We start from the raw sequence: 19,353 nt of genomic DNA on the forward strand, positions 1-19,353 counted from the left end.
TTACACTGGCAGTTAAAAACAAAAAATAGACAAGGAAACTGTACCCACATTATTTACCACTTAGAAACTTTCTGGGATTTTGAGATAAGTTTTGATTCTTATTGGTTGCATTTAACAGTGAACAACTTTCCCTTTTGGCATCTTTTCTGAGGCAGCATATAAAATGAAAGATGTCATACAAATATATACCAGAAAAAAAATGTCATACAGATCCTAAACTTTCTCAGGTTACAGTGTTCTTCTTCTTCTTTTTTTCTTTTTTTTTTCTCAATATGTTAAAGATGACACATTTTATACATATACATTGTAGCTCGTAACAAAATCAGTAATATTACAAATTTAAATAAACAGAGAATCATGAACGATAAAAGTGTTTGGAAAGAGAGAATTGTGAGATAAAGCAAAAGCTTGGCTTGGAATTCGACTTTGACTTTGGTTGGTACGATAGCAAGTTATTTTTTTGATGTTGGTTTTAATTATGGTTTGGGTTGAAATCTTGGGTTTGTTATTGTAAGTTTTGATGAGTGGAATTCATTCCTGGATAAGAAATTCGCTTGTATAATGATTAGAATAATCTGCTTAGAAAAGAAAAAACAATTTAAGAATGATTGGAACCTTATCATAACGTTCAAATTGACACTATAATTAAAAAAGGATTCGTTTATTATTATTATTATTTTATATCCTATTCAATTAACGTTCTCCATAACCCATTAGCAAATATTTGATGCCTTGGCCTTTCCAAGATTTCCAATTTCTTAATTATTTTTGTCAATGTTTTGACAAAATCTTAACAAGTTTCTTTTGCGAATCTGTCAAATTAACATGTGCCACCAGAGATCCACTCTTAATTCAATATGCCGGAGCCAAGAAGCCCAATTAAATATATCAAGAACGTTTACAATTTTCCAATAATGGACCCCTTTATTTCATAATCTATTAATACAATATATATATATATATATATATATATATATATATATATTAGTTTTCTTATTTCTGTAGTAATAACCTTGGCAGACAGGAAAAAAAGAGAGGTTATTCTGCTACTATATGTCTTTCTTTTCTTGATAGTCTTGGCTGTTGTAAGGGCTGAAAGCTTCCAAGAACAAGTTCCTCTTCCTCCAAGGATTCCATCCCATCTCTTCACATATCTCATCACTGTGATTAATGCTATAAGTTGAAATACAATGCCTCTTGTAAAATCTGGTAGTTCTTTTCATGATTTCTATCTCTTCTGTTGTTTGTTCAATCATCTTTCCAATACTAGGAAGCCTGAATCTGTCCTCAGCTAGCCTAGCTAGCCATATGCACCTTAACTCTGCTGTGTGCAGATTCGATACACTCTCAATGTACCCCACAAATGCCATGTTGGGTATCAATGGATGGATTGTTCCCCTGCCATATAGTATTTGTTTTTATCAGCTCTTGCAATTATTTTCCTAATAACCCATTTTAATATATAGGGTAAATATAATCCATTTGTATATAATTGTATGTTGGCAGCAGAGTGGTCCATCTGTCATATATAATATATTTATTTATCCCAATCTGTGCAGGCAATAAGCCTTGAAATTTTCTGAGGATCTCTTACATAGGTCCTAAGGCAGGTGCTATACTCAATGTTATAGGATTCAGTTGCGTCATGAAAGCTATGGAATTCAGAATAGCAAATACCTGTATAAGGGCATTATTCCAGATGAATCTATCATTAGACTAGAAAAGGGCTGAGGCAACAAGTCCTGGAGCTTCTTTCTCCCCTCATAACCAGTAGCCAGCAGCACGACATCAGCCTCCAATTTCGTATGGTCTTCAAATTCAATTCCTCCATTCCAAAACCACCATTTTGATGTCCTTTTGAACAGTATATTTCCTTTATCAGCCTCTGGAAAGAATTGCTCCGGCAATATAGCCATTTGGCAAGATGCATAGTCCTCCACAAACGGGTGGTCAGGTTTCAATCCATACTTCACTAGAGGAAGCTTCCATGCCAAATAAGACTCTACGAACTTGGAAATTGCCTTTCTCTGCCCAAGAAAGGAAAAGCAAATAACAGAAAAATACTTTTGTTAAAAACGAAATGATGATAATATCTTTTACATTTTGAAGTGAAGTGGTATCATATGCAGGGAACTAAGCCCACCTCCCGGGCGGTATTATGAAAATAGATAGTTTTTATTCATACCATTGGAGATAAAAGAAGGCAGAGCAGGGTCTTGAAGCAGCTCTGGTTTGGCCTTTCATGGAGAAATTGAGAAGACCTTGTTGAAAAGAAGAAGAAAAATGGCAAGCCCCATATCCAGTATGATGGAACGGTCCAATGTAAAGTCCTTATCACCACTGTGCATGGTTGGCCTTTTGGTCCTTTTTTTAAATCCAAATACCAAAGCAAACATGTCAAGATCCATCAATTCTAATGTAGAAACAGTCGTTATAGCTAGTTCCAGAGGAACATACCGATGCATTTACTTGACCCTTTTTTTCTTTAATATAAATGTTAAATTCATTCTAAGAATTTCCAAAGCGTCTTTGGAGTAGAAAGTTAGGAAAAAAGAAAGTAAAATACTGCAATTTGAATATATATATATTGATGAATTCTTTAACAATGGAGTCAATAAAATTAATTATATGAGTCAATAAGATAAATTACAATTGAATCCTTAAGTTAGTTGTAATACATAATGAGTGAAGACAAAATATATAACAAGTAGTGAAATTAAGTCAAATTTCCGACACAGCTGGGACCTATTTGACTGATGCGTGTCTATATTAAGTAGCGTCATGCAAACTTTATTTTTGCCCAATTATAGTATTTCTCATGCCTAGGTCAACTTTTAGTCATCTTTTTCCTTTTGCCTTTTACTCTTTTCATTTTTTCTATTTCGTAATTCTTGTTTTCAAAATTAATCAATGAATTTAATTTTAAAGTCGAGATATCACTTTTCTAAAGACGTTTCTATTATCACTGACTTAAAAACTTATTGATTTTGTTAATCATAATTAAAATTCATGAATTTATTTCTTATAAAAGACATAAATATTTAAGTTTCCTGTCAGTAAATTTCTTACCAGAAAAGGTTTGATATGCTTGTGGGGTTTTATGCGTAAACATGTATATATATATATGGTTATATATGTATATACCTTGGTTAGCCATGGCGCACTCCACAGCTAAATCAATGGCTGATTTCTTGTAGCCAACAATGGCAACTTTCTTTCCTTGGAGTAAGTCGCGAACACCATCTTTGTCTAATTTAGAGTAATCCATAGAGTGCAAGACCTTGCCACCAAATGCTTCTTCGCCCTTATATGGTGGAAACACTGGCATTCTTTTTACATCTCCGTATTTCCCAATGCATACCACTAGAAGCTCAAACCCATACCACTGCAACAACAACAGATTGGATGAACATATATAATTAATCCAATACCGAGAAAAGACGCCCATATATATATAGGAAAATTAACTACAGAATTAAACTCGTATTTGCAATAAGTTAGAGGTTCATTATAAGGTTTATATCATTATTTAGTCTTCTTTTGGGTAATATATGAAACCTGCACATCGTGAGACTGATCAGTCTGTACAGCAACCTCCCAGACTGGATGCCCTGTAAAGAGAGCGCCATACTCCCCTGGTTTCACGTCAAGTTTGGTGGTTTCGCCGACATGTCGAATGGCCACCACCCTAGAATTGAACTTGACAAATTTCAAGACATCAAAATGCGTGGCATAGTTGCGCAAGTATTCCAGAATCTCTTCATGAGAAGGGAAACTGGAATTGTCCCTTTCAGGCCAGGGAAAATCAGAGAACTCAAAGTCACAACGAGGTGTTTGGAGTCTGGTAGAAGTAAAAGAACAATGCTTCCACACTCCACCAATTGAACCAGTGGCCTCAAACACCATTGGACTGTAATGGGAGAGCTGTTTAGCAGCAGCAATGCCGCTAATACCAGCACCAATGATCCCTACTTTGTGAGTTTGAAGACAGTTTTGCTCACTCGCCATGTTTTTTGGTTGACAGTTTGCTATAACTTAAGAGCTTAGTTTTGACCAGTGTGTGTTGGTGTGTGCAGGAACTACAAGGTTTGTGACCCCTTTTATAGTTGTTAAGGGCTGCATGATCACTTAGTCTTCATATAACATTGATAATTCAATGGAAACTTACTTGGTAGTTTTGAATTAATGGTTGTCCACCTTTCGTTTTTTGTTTTTATTATTTATTTATTTAGTGCTTGATTTGATAACAAATTAAATATGGGTAAGATTTAGCTGGATTTATATTCTTCGTTATCTAATATTAATCTCAGTCATTTGGTATTAGGAAAACAATATTGATCGATTAATATATATATTATCTAAATATTTAGGTGAAAGATTATTCTTATATATTTATATCTATTATTTGAGGTTAATTTTTCTACACCAAATATACACACATGTATATGTATTTAACATTTTAGTATTAATGAAATTAATAAATATGTGACGATAAATATTATATATATATACTACAAGTTATGGGTCCACCTCCATTTTTCTTGTTCAAAATCATATGTGTTCAATTATTAAATTATCTTCGTTCGTCATTTACTTGAGTTTGATATTATGAATTTGTGTATTGTATTCGTTATCTTTAATACATAAAGGGTAGGCTTAGCTAAAGGTGATGGTGCTAATTTTACTTCCTTAATTTAGGTATCAAAACATGAAGTGTCATTTATGATATCATATCTAAGTTTCGTGTGTAACCCAAAACAAAAACAAACAAAAAAAGAGAAAAGGTAATAATAAATTAAGTTGTGTCTAAAAAGACAGACCCTTTCGTCCTTTAAGAGCTACAGTGAGAGTGGAGATGTCCGCATGAAGCCTACCACCAAACAATATAAAATGTTGTTGAAAAGTATATTAATTAATAAAGAGGAAGACCTCACCTAGCCCGCCGTGGGCTGACCTTTTCTTATGTATTCATGATTTTAGATATGAAGTAATTGTTTATAGAGATTAGTTAGCGAAAGAATATAGTTTGAATTCCCTGCGTTCCCATGGATTTATATATAATTTGACCATCATCTTCATACCTTCTAATAGTACCATGCATGGGTTTACTTTTGAATTATAGCTCTTCGTTCAAACATTGACATAAACATACATGTAAATATTTGCCGTAGATGATGTTACAATGTAATTCCTTATATTATAGCTCTTCATCCATGTATCAATATAAATATTATGTCAAATATATATTTATCTCTCTAAATAATCTTTCTATCAGTTTAATATTTAAATTTTGACTTAATTATTTAAGTTTTATTTTTTTTTTTATAATCTAAACACTTTTATTTTTCAATTTAACCTAACATACAAAAATTTTAATTTTTAATAATATTTAAATATATTTATACAATACACATGAACGTATTAAATAAAAATATATGTCAAGAAAATTAAAATACCACAAAAAAATAAGTTCAAATGTATTAGATTATATCAAAAATTGAAATATCAAATTGATAAAATGGCCAAGGGTAATTACAGGTACTCTATCCGACTGAACTCTAATATAATAAATATGGGTAGTTTATAAACAGGTTTAGGACGGGTTTGAAATTAAATTTCAATACCTATATCGGGTTTGGATTGGGTTCCTATTTGAGCCTTCGGGTACTCGCTACCCGAACCCGATTATTTAAATGGATATAAATATAAGTTACTGAATTCATTATCTGACGTCCGTTTAAATAATATCATAATATTATGTGTATGAAATAAAATAATAAAAAATAAAAATTATAAATTTTTATTTAAAACTATATAATCTAGAATTTATAATTATTTTATTAATTTTTATTAATATATTTTAAAATTTAATTATTATAAGTAGATTTGTAAATCAATATCTATTTAATTATCCGAATATTTATATAAATAGGTATTTAACGGGTAAAGTATCCGCTACTTATCTAAATATTCATAAAGCTTATTTAATAAGTATATATATTAAATGAGTTTTTATCGGATTGGAGTAGTATATGAGTATTTCTATTCGAATTTAGAACGGGTTTGGATAATAAAAGTAAATTTTAAAATAAATTTAAATATATATATATTTTAATTAGATTTGAGTTTGAATAATTGGACAAATACTCTACCAATTGCCATTCCTATTTAAGAACGTAAATAATTATATAATTGGCTTAAATATTACAAACACATTAGTCATTCTTCATTATAAATCATTGACTCAGTTCCAATATGTCTAGCTAATAACACCTAGTTTTTGTTTTATTATATCATATTACTATCCTTACCACTGCTAAAGTACTCACTTGCCATCGATTGATATTAACATTTTCTGCTAAGACATAGATGGGTCCTTAATTGAATAATCCACCCATTTAAAGTTTTTGTTATATTGTATACAACGACGACTCAGAAAAATAAAGAAAGGAGAAGAAAAAAGAGAAGAGAAGAAAAGAATTTTAAAGAAAGATAACAACCTGCAATAGAATTCCAGGTAGAAAAAGTGTACGACTGTGAAGGGGCATATTCCATTTATACAACCATTCATATAAAATAAACATTTCTTTTATTATTTCAATTTGAAAAATTTTATATAATAAGATTTGAGTAATAATATGCAGATCTATAAATAAGATAATAACAATTTAAAAATGGATTACAATGAAAATATTTCTAACCTAATAAATCTTTTAATATTTTAAAGATTTTGTAATTACTAATATAATAAAATAAAAGTATTTTGTGATATACAAAAGAATGCCAACCTTATACACAATAGTAAGATTATCAATACATCAATAAAATTGTTTGACAGGATTCTGTATGATACATTAAAACTGAAAATGGTTAAACGGTCTAATGATCCTATACTTGTTTATATGATTTAGGATCCTCAAAATAGGCCATAATATGTTTGCAAAGGATTGAGCATCATCTTCTATTTGCAAAAAAATATAAAGCACTGTTCTTTTCGAATAAAAATTTAAAATGAGAAACGTATATTAAGCTAAAGAAAAATAATGTAATTTATATCAATTCTTACTCACCGTACATATAAAAAAAAAAAGATTAGTTGGTTGTGAAGAGCAAGTATTGTCACTCCACTTTTATGACCTCTAATAATGTAAGTTTGCCTAACACTCACACAAAGTCTAAACAGTTTCTCCACACCCTTAAGAAGATGAATGAAAATTCTATGAACTTAAAGTCATAATAGTAACAAGAAGGTTGCTAATTAAGAATATGTTGCCAGGAATGAGTCACTGATCTCGCCAAGGTTACAGTAGAGGACTGTGTATACTCCTTGGTGAGCCTTCTTCCTCATCTTCACAAGTTCTAATTAAGCACGTTATAATTACAGCCCTTTCTTTTTGGACTAGGATTCCAGAAGCATTGAATATAACCTTGTCTTATTACTGCAGAAAAAGAAAAGAAAAGGAAAGAATTCAAATTCTCCAAGTTCAAGCTGATGCATCTGGATTTGAACGATGTACTGTTTTTGTATCCTGTTTGTATTCTATTACTTCCTTTATATTGTCAATATTCTAAACATTGATTAAGGAGTGGAATCTGCAGTTCAACAAAAAAGTTGAAGAAAAGAAACGCACACACGCACGCACATTGTGTCTTGTTCTTATTCTTGTTTAGTGATCTCGATCCATCATTTTATTTTCAAGTATATTTCTTTTGTAATCGAACTCCAAACGGGTATTACGGTTTGCTAATATGAATATCAATTTTATATAACCAATTTCATAAATTTAATTTAAGTAAGATTTTATGTTACCCACATAAATGGATTTTCATAAGACTAAATGAATGTTAAGTTGCTAATTACTAGGAAGAAGACGAAGATTTGGAATTCTACAAGAGAATAGAGAAGGTAGGAATTCTACATATGCATGAACCTTTCTCTTTCTCTGTCTCTGGCGTGTGATATATAAAAGAATGGAGGAAGCATCCAAGAACTGGAAATAAAGTAGCTAAGAAAAGTGGTTACTTGATTTGGTGTAAAGCTTTTGATATGACAAAATGCCAATCGAAAATGAAGAACCCAATATGCTCTAAATATGATCTGTCATGTTTAATTATTTATTTCGCTTTCTTGAATCTTGTAGTATAAGTATGACCTAGAAGTTTATGGCACGCCCTGAGCCTGACCTCCATCATCCACGTTCCTGGATCCTGTGCCTGTTGCTTTTTAGTTAGATCCATGGAAAGCGATGTTTTTGGTCCTCCAAAATTGACAATTAATATTTTCTTCTTGTTGCTTCTTTGATTTCAGCAGCCCTTCCTTTTTTTCACATTTTTGGTTTTCGAAAAAGGAAAAGGAAAAAAACAACAACTTTGATTATCTTTAATACATGTAAAATGATTTGAAGTTGTAATTGCGTAAGAGTTTTACCCATTTTTGTATTTTTATCTTAATTTCAAATTATTAACAACTTTTTATGTATTTAAAGAATGGTTTCTGACTCTCCTTATACGTATATCATTGTTGATCTCTCATTTTTTTATGTGTAATTACAAATAATAATTATAGTCAAAACACTATAAAAATATAGCATTAAAATATTAAAATTCACTAATTTTTGCAAGACAAAATAATGAGTTTTGATTTGTAATAATAAAACTCATCATTTTATCTTGTGAAAAAATGGTGATTGTAAATTGTCTTTTTAATTAGAAATTTCTTTTCCTATTATTTCTTTCCTCTCTCTCTCTCTCTCTCTCTCTCTCTCTCTCTCTCTCTCCTCTTTGTTGTCGAGAATGGTAAGTTTTGACGTTTTAAACTCTTTTTTGAATGTCTTTAATTGCACATAGAAAATCACAAATAAGCAACAGTTGGATAAAATTGTGACCATTTACAAAATCTATATAGCAAATTATATTAACTTAGAAAAAATTAACATTGTTGTTCAATGTTATACTGGGGTTAACAATTACATGAAAATCATAAATTTTAATTTAATAGATTTTGTTGTTCTAGTATAGTTATTTAGACCAAATTTTTTTAAGAACTTATTTAATACATGTCTCTATATTCATCGGTGAATTTAGAAAAATTAGTTAGTAGGAGGAAAGTATAAGAAAATAAATAAATATCCGGAGACAAATATAAGAGAATTAATACGTACAATATATCCAAAATTTATATGAAAGTAGGAGACAGATAGATAAGAGAAAATTAATAAAAAAAAAATCGATAAACACTAGAGAAAAAAAATATATAAGAAGTTATAAGATTAATTTTAAGAGTCAATAAAAAAAACAATAGAAACCGAAGGAAAAATTATAAAAATTCAATAGGTGTAGAAAGTAAATATTATGAGGAGAAAGAGAGGGCAAATAGATTGAAGCAGAGAAATTAGTAGAATAATTTTATTGAGCTTCTCTCATTTTCTGCACGTGGGGGCTTTAATCTATAAACTCCAAGGAAAGGAACAAAAAGGGTCCTCTCATTTTCTGACAAAATCGCATCAAACTAAATTAACAAGTTACTTGGTCATCTTGTTTGACAAATTCATCATGTCTTATCTGCCAATGGAGTGAAATTTCTAAGGCTTTGTTTGGTACATGTGCTCGCAGACATGGTTTTGGAATTTCTTTGGCCCTATAATGCCTCATTCTTTTTATCAACATAACCCATCTATCTATCTATATATATATATATATATATATATATATATATATATATATATATATATATATATATATATTCACACAATTGATAATTTTATAATTTTTCCTTTTTACATATGTCAGTATCACTGAAATTCAATTTTATTTTTTTTATTTATTCATTTTAAATTTAGTCCACACAAAAAAAAAACTCATTTATCTCGAAGTGATTTATAGAAAAAAAAATTATAAATATGGTTGAAAGAAAAGAGTTAGCCAAATGTTGGATGATGCTATGTATCAATGACATGAATAGCTCAGTCAAGACAAAGGGACAGGGACGGAGTTGGTCTATCCGTTCGTGATAGAAGAAGCGTTCCCATCGTTGAGCCATCTATTAATTTATAATTTTAAGAGTACATTAATATTTTAATTTAGTGCGAATTCTAAAAGAAAAGATTAAAATAATAATATATTTGGAATCTGAAAACTGAATATTTTTAAAAAAAATTTCTAGCCACTCATTTTTAAAATGATGGTGGTTTATTTTATTATTAATTAGTTTTATAAATATATATTAGTATTTGTTTTTTAATTTTTTATGGTCATCTATTATGAAAATTTTAAGTTCTATAGGAATTTAATAGTTCTCTATTACAGAGTATTAAGTTCTCTATAAGAATAGTGAAAAGGAAAAAATATCAAATCTGACATTCAAACAATCGGACTCGTTAAAGACATTTATAAATTTGATATGTGACTTAGTACCACTATATAGAGTGTTTTTTCTGCAGATTTATAATTTATTGCTTTATTTACACGATTGATAATTATTAAAAGTAAATTTTATGTATATGTATATTTTGATATTAATATTTTTTTTTATTTTTTATATCAAAATATTTATTAATTTTTATTATCGAAATATTTATACTTAAAAAAAAAAGAAAGAAAGGATATAATACACTTTGCTTATCAGTCGGAGCAACTGGGACTCTGAGCTGTACAGGCATAATATGCATAATTAATTAAATTAAGCAAATTCAACGGCTTGTATTGATTCAGTCTTAGTTACTGTTTATCAGTTGTCCCATATATTGGAAGTCAAAGTCTTTATCATTTAAAGCAGTATTAACATTAGTTGGTCTGAAAAATTCGCATGATCCAATAATACAAAATGTTTAAAACCAAAGGTGATGAGAAAGAGGAAAAAAAGAATAATATTTGAATTTTATATAAATGATTTTATAGCCACTAACTAAATATTCATAAAATATAAATAGAAGTAAATTATGACTCATTAATTAATTATTAAATAATTGTTTGTACAATCAACCATTATATCTATATTTAATTATTAGTCAGCACAAAAGCCGTTGAACTTTCAATTTTAATAAATTATTTCAGTTCACCTTATGCATGTATATGACTGTGGAAGACTTGGGTGTGGAAAAAAGAAAATTTTGCCTAATAAGAACTTTTCCTGTCCTTACAGGAATAAAACCAAGTAGATTAAATCACTTTCTCTATCTCAAATTTAAAATTGTGCCATTAATTCGGTAAATCAATTTAGCAAGGACTCATTAAATATATTAACAAGCGACTTTAAAATGAATATTTAGACTTATTTGATTAATACTACTCGTTTAGATTTCTAAATCAAATTTTATTAATGTATATATATTTAGATTTAATCTAAAGTGTGTCGGGCAGAAATTTTATGGGTGGCAAAATACTTTCTCAAGAGTTTTAATGCATTTGCATATCTAAAGTTTAAATTCGAGACCTTAATTAAGCTAGAAAAGACTTTTATCATCTCATCTACACACTCTCGAATTAATACATACACTAAGTTTTAGACTAATAAAAAAATATTTATTAACAAATATTTAGTTCATGACTATTTTTTTATTTAAAACTTAAGTTTTATAAGAATTATAATCACAATTTACATTTTATATTAGCATTTATATATTTTAATTAGAATTAACCACAATTTGCATTTTTATTATAGTATATGGAATAGATAATATCTTGAACTTACTATATTTATAAAATACAAATTAAGCTCAGTTAAGACACGATTATGCTTTAAATATTAAAGGTCAATTGATTTAATAGATAAGCGGTTTTCAAGCTTAAAAGATTTTGATAAACACTTCAAAATTTGGCTCAATCCAGTTCATTTGCAGCCCTAAACGTGCACTTCTTTATTTCCATTTTGGGTTTCTGCGGTGGAGAAACGGGCTACTTATGTTTCTTCGGAGACGGTGGACTAGTGATTTAGATATGTCTAAACTGGAAAGAAGAAACGGGGAGTCAGATTCTAGAAAGAAATTGTCAGTGGGAAGTTCCCAAGAAAGACAGGAGGCAGAAAAATGTCGATATCTTCACAGAAGGAAGACACTGCAGTACAGTGCTGATTAACATCATTCCAGTCTTGGCTAACATCCTTTTCATTTCTACCATTTCTTCTTTATATTGCACCAAACCAGTTAATTTTGATTTAAAAATTTAACTTAAAACTCTTTTTAAGTGAAGGCAATCGTATAGGCAGGACATGAGCGGGTTGTTGCCCATGAAATTACTTGGAAAGATTGATTTTCCAAGATTGAAACATTAAAATTCAAGACTTTTGTTTCGACAATAATTGTCTAGAGTAGAGACCAAGAAAAGAAATGGATTGCACTCTAATAGGCAAGGTCTAAACGTCCATCCAGTTTTGTGGAAATGATCAACTTCTCTGCTCAAGAATCCCTATTTTTTATTGGGGGGAAAGAAAAGAAAAGAAAAGAAAAGGAAAAAGAAAAAAACAAAAGATTGGATACATTTTCTATGGTAAGTAGAAAGATGAGATAATTTGTATACCAAAGCTACAAAAGTGAATTGCCTCTAGAATACAATGAAGCCCACAATTTGACGAAATCAGACCTTGAGCAATCACCGGTTCCACACAGGGTTTTCCTTTGTTATTTTCTGCAGTTAACCATAAATTATAACAAAGGTCAAATGTAGAGAAGAAAAAAGAAGAGAGAAAGATTATTTTTGTTAAACAACAAAAACACAGGCACATGCCTTTACAGATAGACATGAATTGGCTTTTATCAGATAAATTTGATATTATCAGATGCTATGCTTGGATTGTTGAATTCTGGGATTCATGGATTACATTACAAATAGTAAAACTAATGAATTTTAATAACTTCAACATTTGAATTCAATATAAAATTCATGAACTGAATGGAAAATTTTAGAACAGAAAAATATTGTAACAAGCTTGGATTTTGAAATCTGCTTTCTCGAATTTGTGCAGTGCCCTGTAGCATAAACAACTTAACTTTCCTTTTGCTTATTTACTTTTGAAAATAATAAAACAGTGATGAATTAAGGGATGGGAAATACAATCTATTTATATAGTCCGAAAGCAAGATATTCTAAACAAGTATACCCTTATTGGAAAAATTTGTATAGCTAAGGCCAAACACGAATATATAATAAAATTCATAGTGTGAATAATGCATTTAATTAACATAATTGCTTATATACTTTAGTGCTGGCTTACAATTCTGATAACTTTTGAACAAAAACAGTTTAAGGAGAATAATCCCTGAGATCTAATCTCCAGATTTCTCAAATAATCCCTTGCAATTGCTTTTTTTCTTAGGATCTAATTAATAGTACAGGAAACTTATTCCACGATTGAAATTCTTATTAACCTGATAGTAATCAGTGTGCAGGGCAATAGCAGTAGTTATTCAAGTTCCAGCAAAGAAACGAGATAGAGCACATCTAGGAGCATCAATTTGCTTTCCACTAATTTCATGTCCAGTACCTTCAGTATCATGGCACCTAGATCCCTCTCAGCTAAATGGCACACTGTCGAGGAACCTACAAGGCGAGGTACTAAAACCTTCAAACGATGAGCATCTCGACGGATGGATTTCAGATGCCTTAGTCTGTAAAGGACGACCCGGATATCAGATAAGCAACCGAACAAACCCGATACGCAAGTCTGAATTCTTTTTGTGACTTGATGATGTTTCACAATCCTGAGCCGGGGAATCGAGTGGACGAAATCTCTTGTGTGCCGGATTTGTTTGATGGTTAGGTAGATAACATCTTTAGTTAGAAGCTTGGCATCAGAGGGTCCTGTAGCATTCTTTGTTTCGTTTGTAAGAGTTGCTATGCTGCATGGTAAAAGTACTAGTAATGATAAGGCTATGAGGAGATATTTGGGTGCCATTAAGCTGTTTAATTCCTAAATCTGTTATTGCAGTCGATAGAGGTTTGAGGCTAAATTGTATATTAATACAAGAAAGTAGTGCTTTTGGTGTGACCAAAATTTTTGCAGTATATTAAGGAAGATGGCTAAAATAAACTCTTCGCTCAACCTTTTTGGTTAGAGCTAGGACAAGAAGAACAGCTTGAAGGAAATCAGTAGCATTTTTTGCATGATTCCTTGTTTCATCCACAGGCTTTGCTTTGAATTCAAATTTTAGAGCTTCATTAAATTACATATTTGGGTACACGTTGTATTTGACAACAAACTTTTAGTTCGGACATTTTCTCCATTGTTTTAAAATAAAAAAGTTTTGAACGTAATTTCTGTCTGAAAGTACTTCCAGAGAGTACCAACTTTGATTCAACAACTTCGGATTGAAAGAAACAAGAATTAAAAGATAGACATGCGCTAGTCTAGTTCCAAGATTCATTGATACCCAAATGAATCCTAGCCTTTAAAGCTGCACAGGGTATCTGTCAATGCAGTGAAGCCAAGGATTCCTAGAAGGTTTCTTGACACGTCTGATGGCCTTCCATACAAGGCTGTTGCACTTGAAACCAGACCCATAAGCAATTTGCCAAACCCTGTCTCCTCTCTTCACCCTTTCTTTAGCTTCCAAATAAGCCAGCTCATACCATATACTGCTGCTAGAAGTATTGCCGAATCTGTGCAGTGCCATTCTTGATGCTTCCATGTTCTTCTCACTCAATTCAAGATTTCTTTGTATCTCATCAAGCACAACCTTGCTTGCTCCATGGACACAGAAGTGCTCAAATGCAAGCTTGTAATCAGGGATGTATGGCTTTGCGGAAGGTGATGACAATGAGCCTTTCTTGTTTCCAAATAACTGCCTGTAAACCAAGCTGACAAAGAAGATGAGCTGCTCTGAGAAGGGTAAGACTAGAGGTCCTAGTGTAGTGATGTTGGTTTTGAGGGCGTCTCCTCCAATTTCCATGAGCTCTTTACTAACTTTTAGTCCCTTGAACTTTTGTTCATCTTCGTCCTGGTAAACAGACCTAAAAATTGAATTTACACAAGTAGTTAGAATTAGGAATGTCTAATTCAAGAAATTAGGACATCAAGTGATATATCACCGTAATTGAGATGAAAACTAGCGAACCTGAAACTGCGATCATCAGCGCCTTTATGTGTCCGAACAATGTGTTCAAGGCGGTACTTGGCACGCCTGTAGTCTCGTCGTCTGTTCGACAATAGGACAGCAGAACAACCCATCCTGAAAAAGCAATTAGGAATCATCATGGAGCGTTCCTTGCCTGGGTACCAATTATATCCCACCATCTCAGTGCTAACAACCACAGCAATGTTGTTGGGGTTGGCTTGCAACATGTCTCGGGCCAGATCTACCGCAATAATCCCAGCACTGCAGCCCATTCCACCAAGATTGTAGCTCAAGATGTTACCTCTCATTTTGTAGTGGTTTATTACCATGGCAGAGAGTGATGGTGTTGGGTTAAAGATGCTACAGTTGACTACTAGTACTCCAACGTCCTTTGGCCGGACCCTTGTCTTCTCAAAGAGTTCATCAAGTGCCCCAAATATGACTGATGAGGCCTCCAAACGACCTTCCTTCATGGTTGTACAATTCTCTTGTAGCATTACTGCCTTAGGAATATAGGTCTCATCTCCAATTCCTGATGATTGTAATATTCTCTTCTGGAATTCCAGGCTTGCCTCGTCATACTTCCCTGACTTTCTTAACATCTCCATGAACTGATCCTTGGTCACCTATATATACATAACACAATTGGCATATCAAATATTAAGTACTCAAAAAACATGGTTTAATACATACTCTCTAAGATACAAATGTTCAATTAAACACCGAAGATTAGCACAGTTGACGGTTAAATCCTGAAGATGGTTTCTTTATTTTTGTGAATTAAGTGGTCGTTATCTTACATTTGACTAGACTAAATGACTTAGTACAGTACAAGCTCGGCTAGCTTGGCGATGCTATGTGATGCAGTATCAAAAATCCACATAAAAAAAAAAAAAAAAAAAAAGTCTACTACATGTAGAAATACGGATGGAAGGAGGAAGAGAAAGAAAAAAAAAAAAAAAAAGAGGGAAGAATTACCTTGAGATCATCATGAGGGCGATAACAAGCAAAATCAAGTAGATAAATGGACCTTGGTCGAGACATAAAGTAAGCAGAAACTGTGAAAACTAAAACACCAAAGAAAGAAAGAACAGTGGCAAGATCATAACGAGCATCTTCCCATAACTTCCTCCACAGCTCTTCCCTACTAAGACTACCAACTTCAGCACTAAAAACAAGAACCAAAACAGGTATAGTAGCCAAGTAAATGGCATGGTTGATGAGGTAATGATAACCCAACTTCACATACTTAAGATTAACTGATTGGAGGAAGTCTGGCAACCTTCTCCTTACTCTAACAGAGAATGTCAAAGAGCCAGCATTTGGGCCGGAAGACTCTATCCCACGGTTGACAATCTCCGTCGACAAAAGATCTCTTTCATTAGCCATTTTGATCTATGTTTGGTGGTGGGTTTGTATTGTTAAATCTGTATGTTTAGGGTTTCAAATGTGTGTATATATACACGTATATATTATAAATTTTATTTATGCAATGCAGGTAAATGGAAGGTGGTAGGTGGAGAGGAAAGTTAATGTATGCACCAACTTGAGCTGTTGTGCAGTTGAAGTGTTATGTATTACAATAAATTCTTCATTAAATGAAGGAATAAGGTCCAATTTCGACCCTCAAACTATTCCTATTGAATTAATTCAACCCTTTTATGACCTTTTTACCCAATTTAGCACAATACTTTTTAATTTTTAACTCAATTTAACCCGGTTTCCAGTCTGGTGTGGGACTTGAGCAACATGCTTTAGAATTTTGATTTTTTATTAATAAAAACAAAATGAGAATATTTTACTTTTAATTTAACCATCTTCTTCTTCTTCCCTGCACAACAACTTCAACAAAGATCTTTCTTCATCCAACCCACCATTTCTTTTTTCAATAAAAATCACATATTTCAACAATTTTGAATTTTCAGAGTTTTTAGAGCCATATCAAACTCCATAAGAATATCCTTTTAACAAATTTTAAACCCTAATCCTTAAGAATCAAATGCTCGACAGTAATTAATGTTAGACCCATTAACAATATCAAACCTAAAATAAAATCTCTATAATCAACTCTATCTATCTACACCAGTTAACTCTTTTTTTTTTTTTCCCCTCACCTTTATGGTTTTCTATTCTCCATTGATCCTTTCTTGAATTTAGTACGAGGGAGGTTTGAGTTGTAATAATGGGCACTAGCAGTATTATAATGATAGAATTTTTGAAGTAAGGAAATGAGATGAAAGAGGATAAGGGTCTGTAGATTAATTCTAAACTTCTGTTTTTCTTTAATTCTTTGTTCTTCGATCAGATTTTTTTACTTAATGATGCAGAGTGAATAATTTGCAATAGATGATGGATTTATAGTTTATATTAAAGGATGAAAATAGAATATAATGGGTGAGAATTTCGAGTGCAGAGATAATAAATAGATAAAATGGAAAGAAAGAGAAAAGAGAAAAAAAATTATTATATTTTGGTCTTGGAAACTTGACAAAGATAACCATTTCTCAATCTCCTAAACAAGAGCATGTAATACACTTATTGGGTATTGCTGAAAAGGTCAAAAAAGAAAAAAAGGATGGGGAGGGATGAATTGATAATATACGAATAATTAGAGGATGAAAATGTAAGTTATTCCTGAAATAAAAACTGGTGACAGTTCAAAGTTGAAAAATCAAAAGGCAGTTGTTTCATTAGCAATGTTGACAGAGGTGGATGATTTCACATTTTGGTACTTTTCCTGTGATATTAAAGTGTCAAAACCCAATAATACAGTTGGATGCTGATAGTAATAATGATCCATTCAAAGATTTTTGTTGAGTATATATGTTTTTATTATTATTATCATCAGAATATATATGCTGTAATTATAAATCAATTATGGGTTCTATTATTTGGATCCATATGTAAATTTATCATTTCATTTTCATTAGGGTTTTCCATAATTAGGACTGTAAAGCTGTAGTTATTATACATCATACACAAGGACCTTTTGGCCTTGGAGCCATTAGCCAGACTTAAATTGTCATTAGTATCTGATTAAGGTAATTATTTATCCCTTTATCCCTTCACCGCTTCAGCTTTGCTTTGAAGTGAGTAGAAATTAAAAGAAGAAAAAAAATAATGTGTTATATTTATTCCTTCATTCGGCTGTTTAATGAATAAGGACAAAGAAGAGGAAATGAGTAATAAGAATTGTAGTGGAGATAAATGAAATGCAATTAAAGGTTTTTTTTAAAGTTATAAACTTTTTAAATTCTTTCAATTATACCCTTTATTTTGTAAAAAGAATCGCACTTAAGAATAAAATATTGAATTATTCTTTTTCTTTTCCATCTCCAAATTTAGGGATCCAACATGTAAGAAATATAGGTAAGATAGTGTGCTATATCCTTGCACATACTAAAAGGGGTATCTCAACTTTATGTATGCACCTTTATTAATCTGGATTACAAATATTAAACCCACCACTACATAGTGTTTTGATAATTCTAGAGCACTTATGTAATTTACACATTAAATATGTAATACCTAATTTATAGTTACATCTGAACTAAATTAAAAACAATACATATCATATTAAAAATTCTATGTTAAAAGAATTAAAGTAAGAAACTATTAAAAGTTAAAATAAGAAAATGCAACATATTGGATATATCAGTTTTATATATTCGATTAAAATACATTAAGAAATTTATTTCATTTAAAAAAATATGACATAGAATGTAAGATAAAAGTGATAAAAAATTGAAGAGATATTTTAGTGTTGGGAAATAAATTTATTTATTAATATAGAATTTCTTTGAAAATTTTACTAATTAATTTTGTTAGAATTTAGTTTAGTTATAACCAGTTATCCACACATTTAATTATGTACGATTTTTAAATTAATTTTTATTTTATTTTAAGTATATAAATTTTTAATTTATAAATAAATTCTATAAATTTTAACTAGAGATACTTAATTAATAAATTTAATTTACAAAACTCTTTTTCCTGCTTCTAATTTAATGAAAGAAATAATTTTTATCTTTTTTGGGACAATTAAACTTTCTTTAGAAACAATCAGCCTCCAAAACAGCTGCAAATAATACAAAGCAAAAATGCCCAGCAATTACGAAAAGTAGATCTGGAAGTTGCCAATACTAACCAATCAGTATCTCTGAGCAACCAAAACAGAATAGAAAGGCAGCAGATTTAAGAAAATTATCTTTTTATTGTTTTATTAGAATACTATTGTAGGACTCTATTATTATAAATTTCTATTTTTTACATAAAATAAAAAATTATTCGGGTCAAATTTTATTTT

General features: G+C 30.8%; 2 protein-coding genes across 2 annotated transcripts; both read right to left on the reverse strand.

Annotated features, from left to right (window-relative positions):
- Nucleotides 1-278: 278 nt before the first annotated feature.
- Nucleotides 279-4,048, reverse strand: LOC8258616 (probable flavin-containing monooxygenase 1). The gene is made up of 5 exons (XM_002516123.3): nt 3,559-4,048; nt 3,145-3,385; nt 2,186-2,364; nt 1,678-2,027; nt 279-1,398 (listed from the first exon to the last, which is right to left on the reverse strand). The coding sequence occupies exons 1-5, from the start codon at nt 4,006-4,008 to the stop codon at nt 1,050-1,052; spliced, it is 1,569 nt and encodes a 522-aa protein (XP_002516169.1). The 5' UTR covers nt 4,009-4,048; the 3' UTR covers nt 279-1,049.
- A 9,089-nt stretch (nt 4,049-13,137) lies between these two features.
- On the reverse strand, nt 13,138-16,489 carry LOC8258614 (3-ketoacyl-CoA synthase 10). The gene is made up of 3 exons (XM_002516121.4): nt 16,026-16,489; nt 15,048-15,673; nt 13,138-14,943 (listed from the first exon to the last, which is right to left on the reverse strand). The coding sequence occupies exons 1-3, from the start codon at nt 16,434-16,436 to the stop codon at nt 14,382-14,384; spliced, it is 1,599 nt and encodes a 532-aa protein (XP_002516167.1). The 5' UTR covers nt 16,437-16,489; the 3' UTR covers nt 13,138-14,381.
- Between the last annotated feature and the right edge of the window lie 2,864 nt (nt 16,490-19,353).

The sequence above is a fragment of the Ricinus communis genome, chromosome 3, assembly GCF_019578655.1.
Source record: "Ricinus communis isolate WT05 ecotype wild-type chromosome 3, ASM1957865v1, whole genome shotgun sequence".
Classification (NCBI taxonomy): domain Eukaryota; kingdom Viridiplantae; phylum Streptophyta; class Magnoliopsida; order Malpighiales; family Euphorbiaceae; genus Ricinus; species Ricinus communis.

Excerpts from the sequence above, each read along its gene's own strand:
- LOC8258616 (XM_002516123.3), bottom strand. The coding sequence starts at position 4,008 with ATGGCGAGTGAGCAAAACTGTCTTCAAACTCACAAAGTAGGGATCATT. Across the intron at positions 2,365-3,144 it reads GTGCGCCATGGCTAACCAAG|GACCAAAAGGCCAACCATGC; the intron begins GTATATACATAT and ends ATTTAAAAAAAG. Across the intron at positions 2,028-2,185 it reads GCCTTCTTTTATCTCCAATG|AGAAAGGCAATTTCCAAGTT; the intron begins GTATGAATAAAA and ends TTTCTTGGGCAG.
- LOC8258614 (XM_002516121.4), bottom strand. The coding sequence starts at position 16,436 with ATGGCTAATGAAAGAGATCTTTTGTCGACGGAGATTGTCAACCGTGGG. Across the intron at positions 15,674-16,025 it reads GCCCTCATGATGATCTCAAG|GTGACCAAGGATCAGTTCAT; the intron begins GTAATTCTTCCC and ends ATGTATATATAG. Across the intron at positions 14,944-15,047 it reads GCTGATGATCGCAGTTTCAG|GTCTGTTTACCAGGACGAAG; the intron begins GTTCGCTAGTTT and ends TTCAATTTTTAG.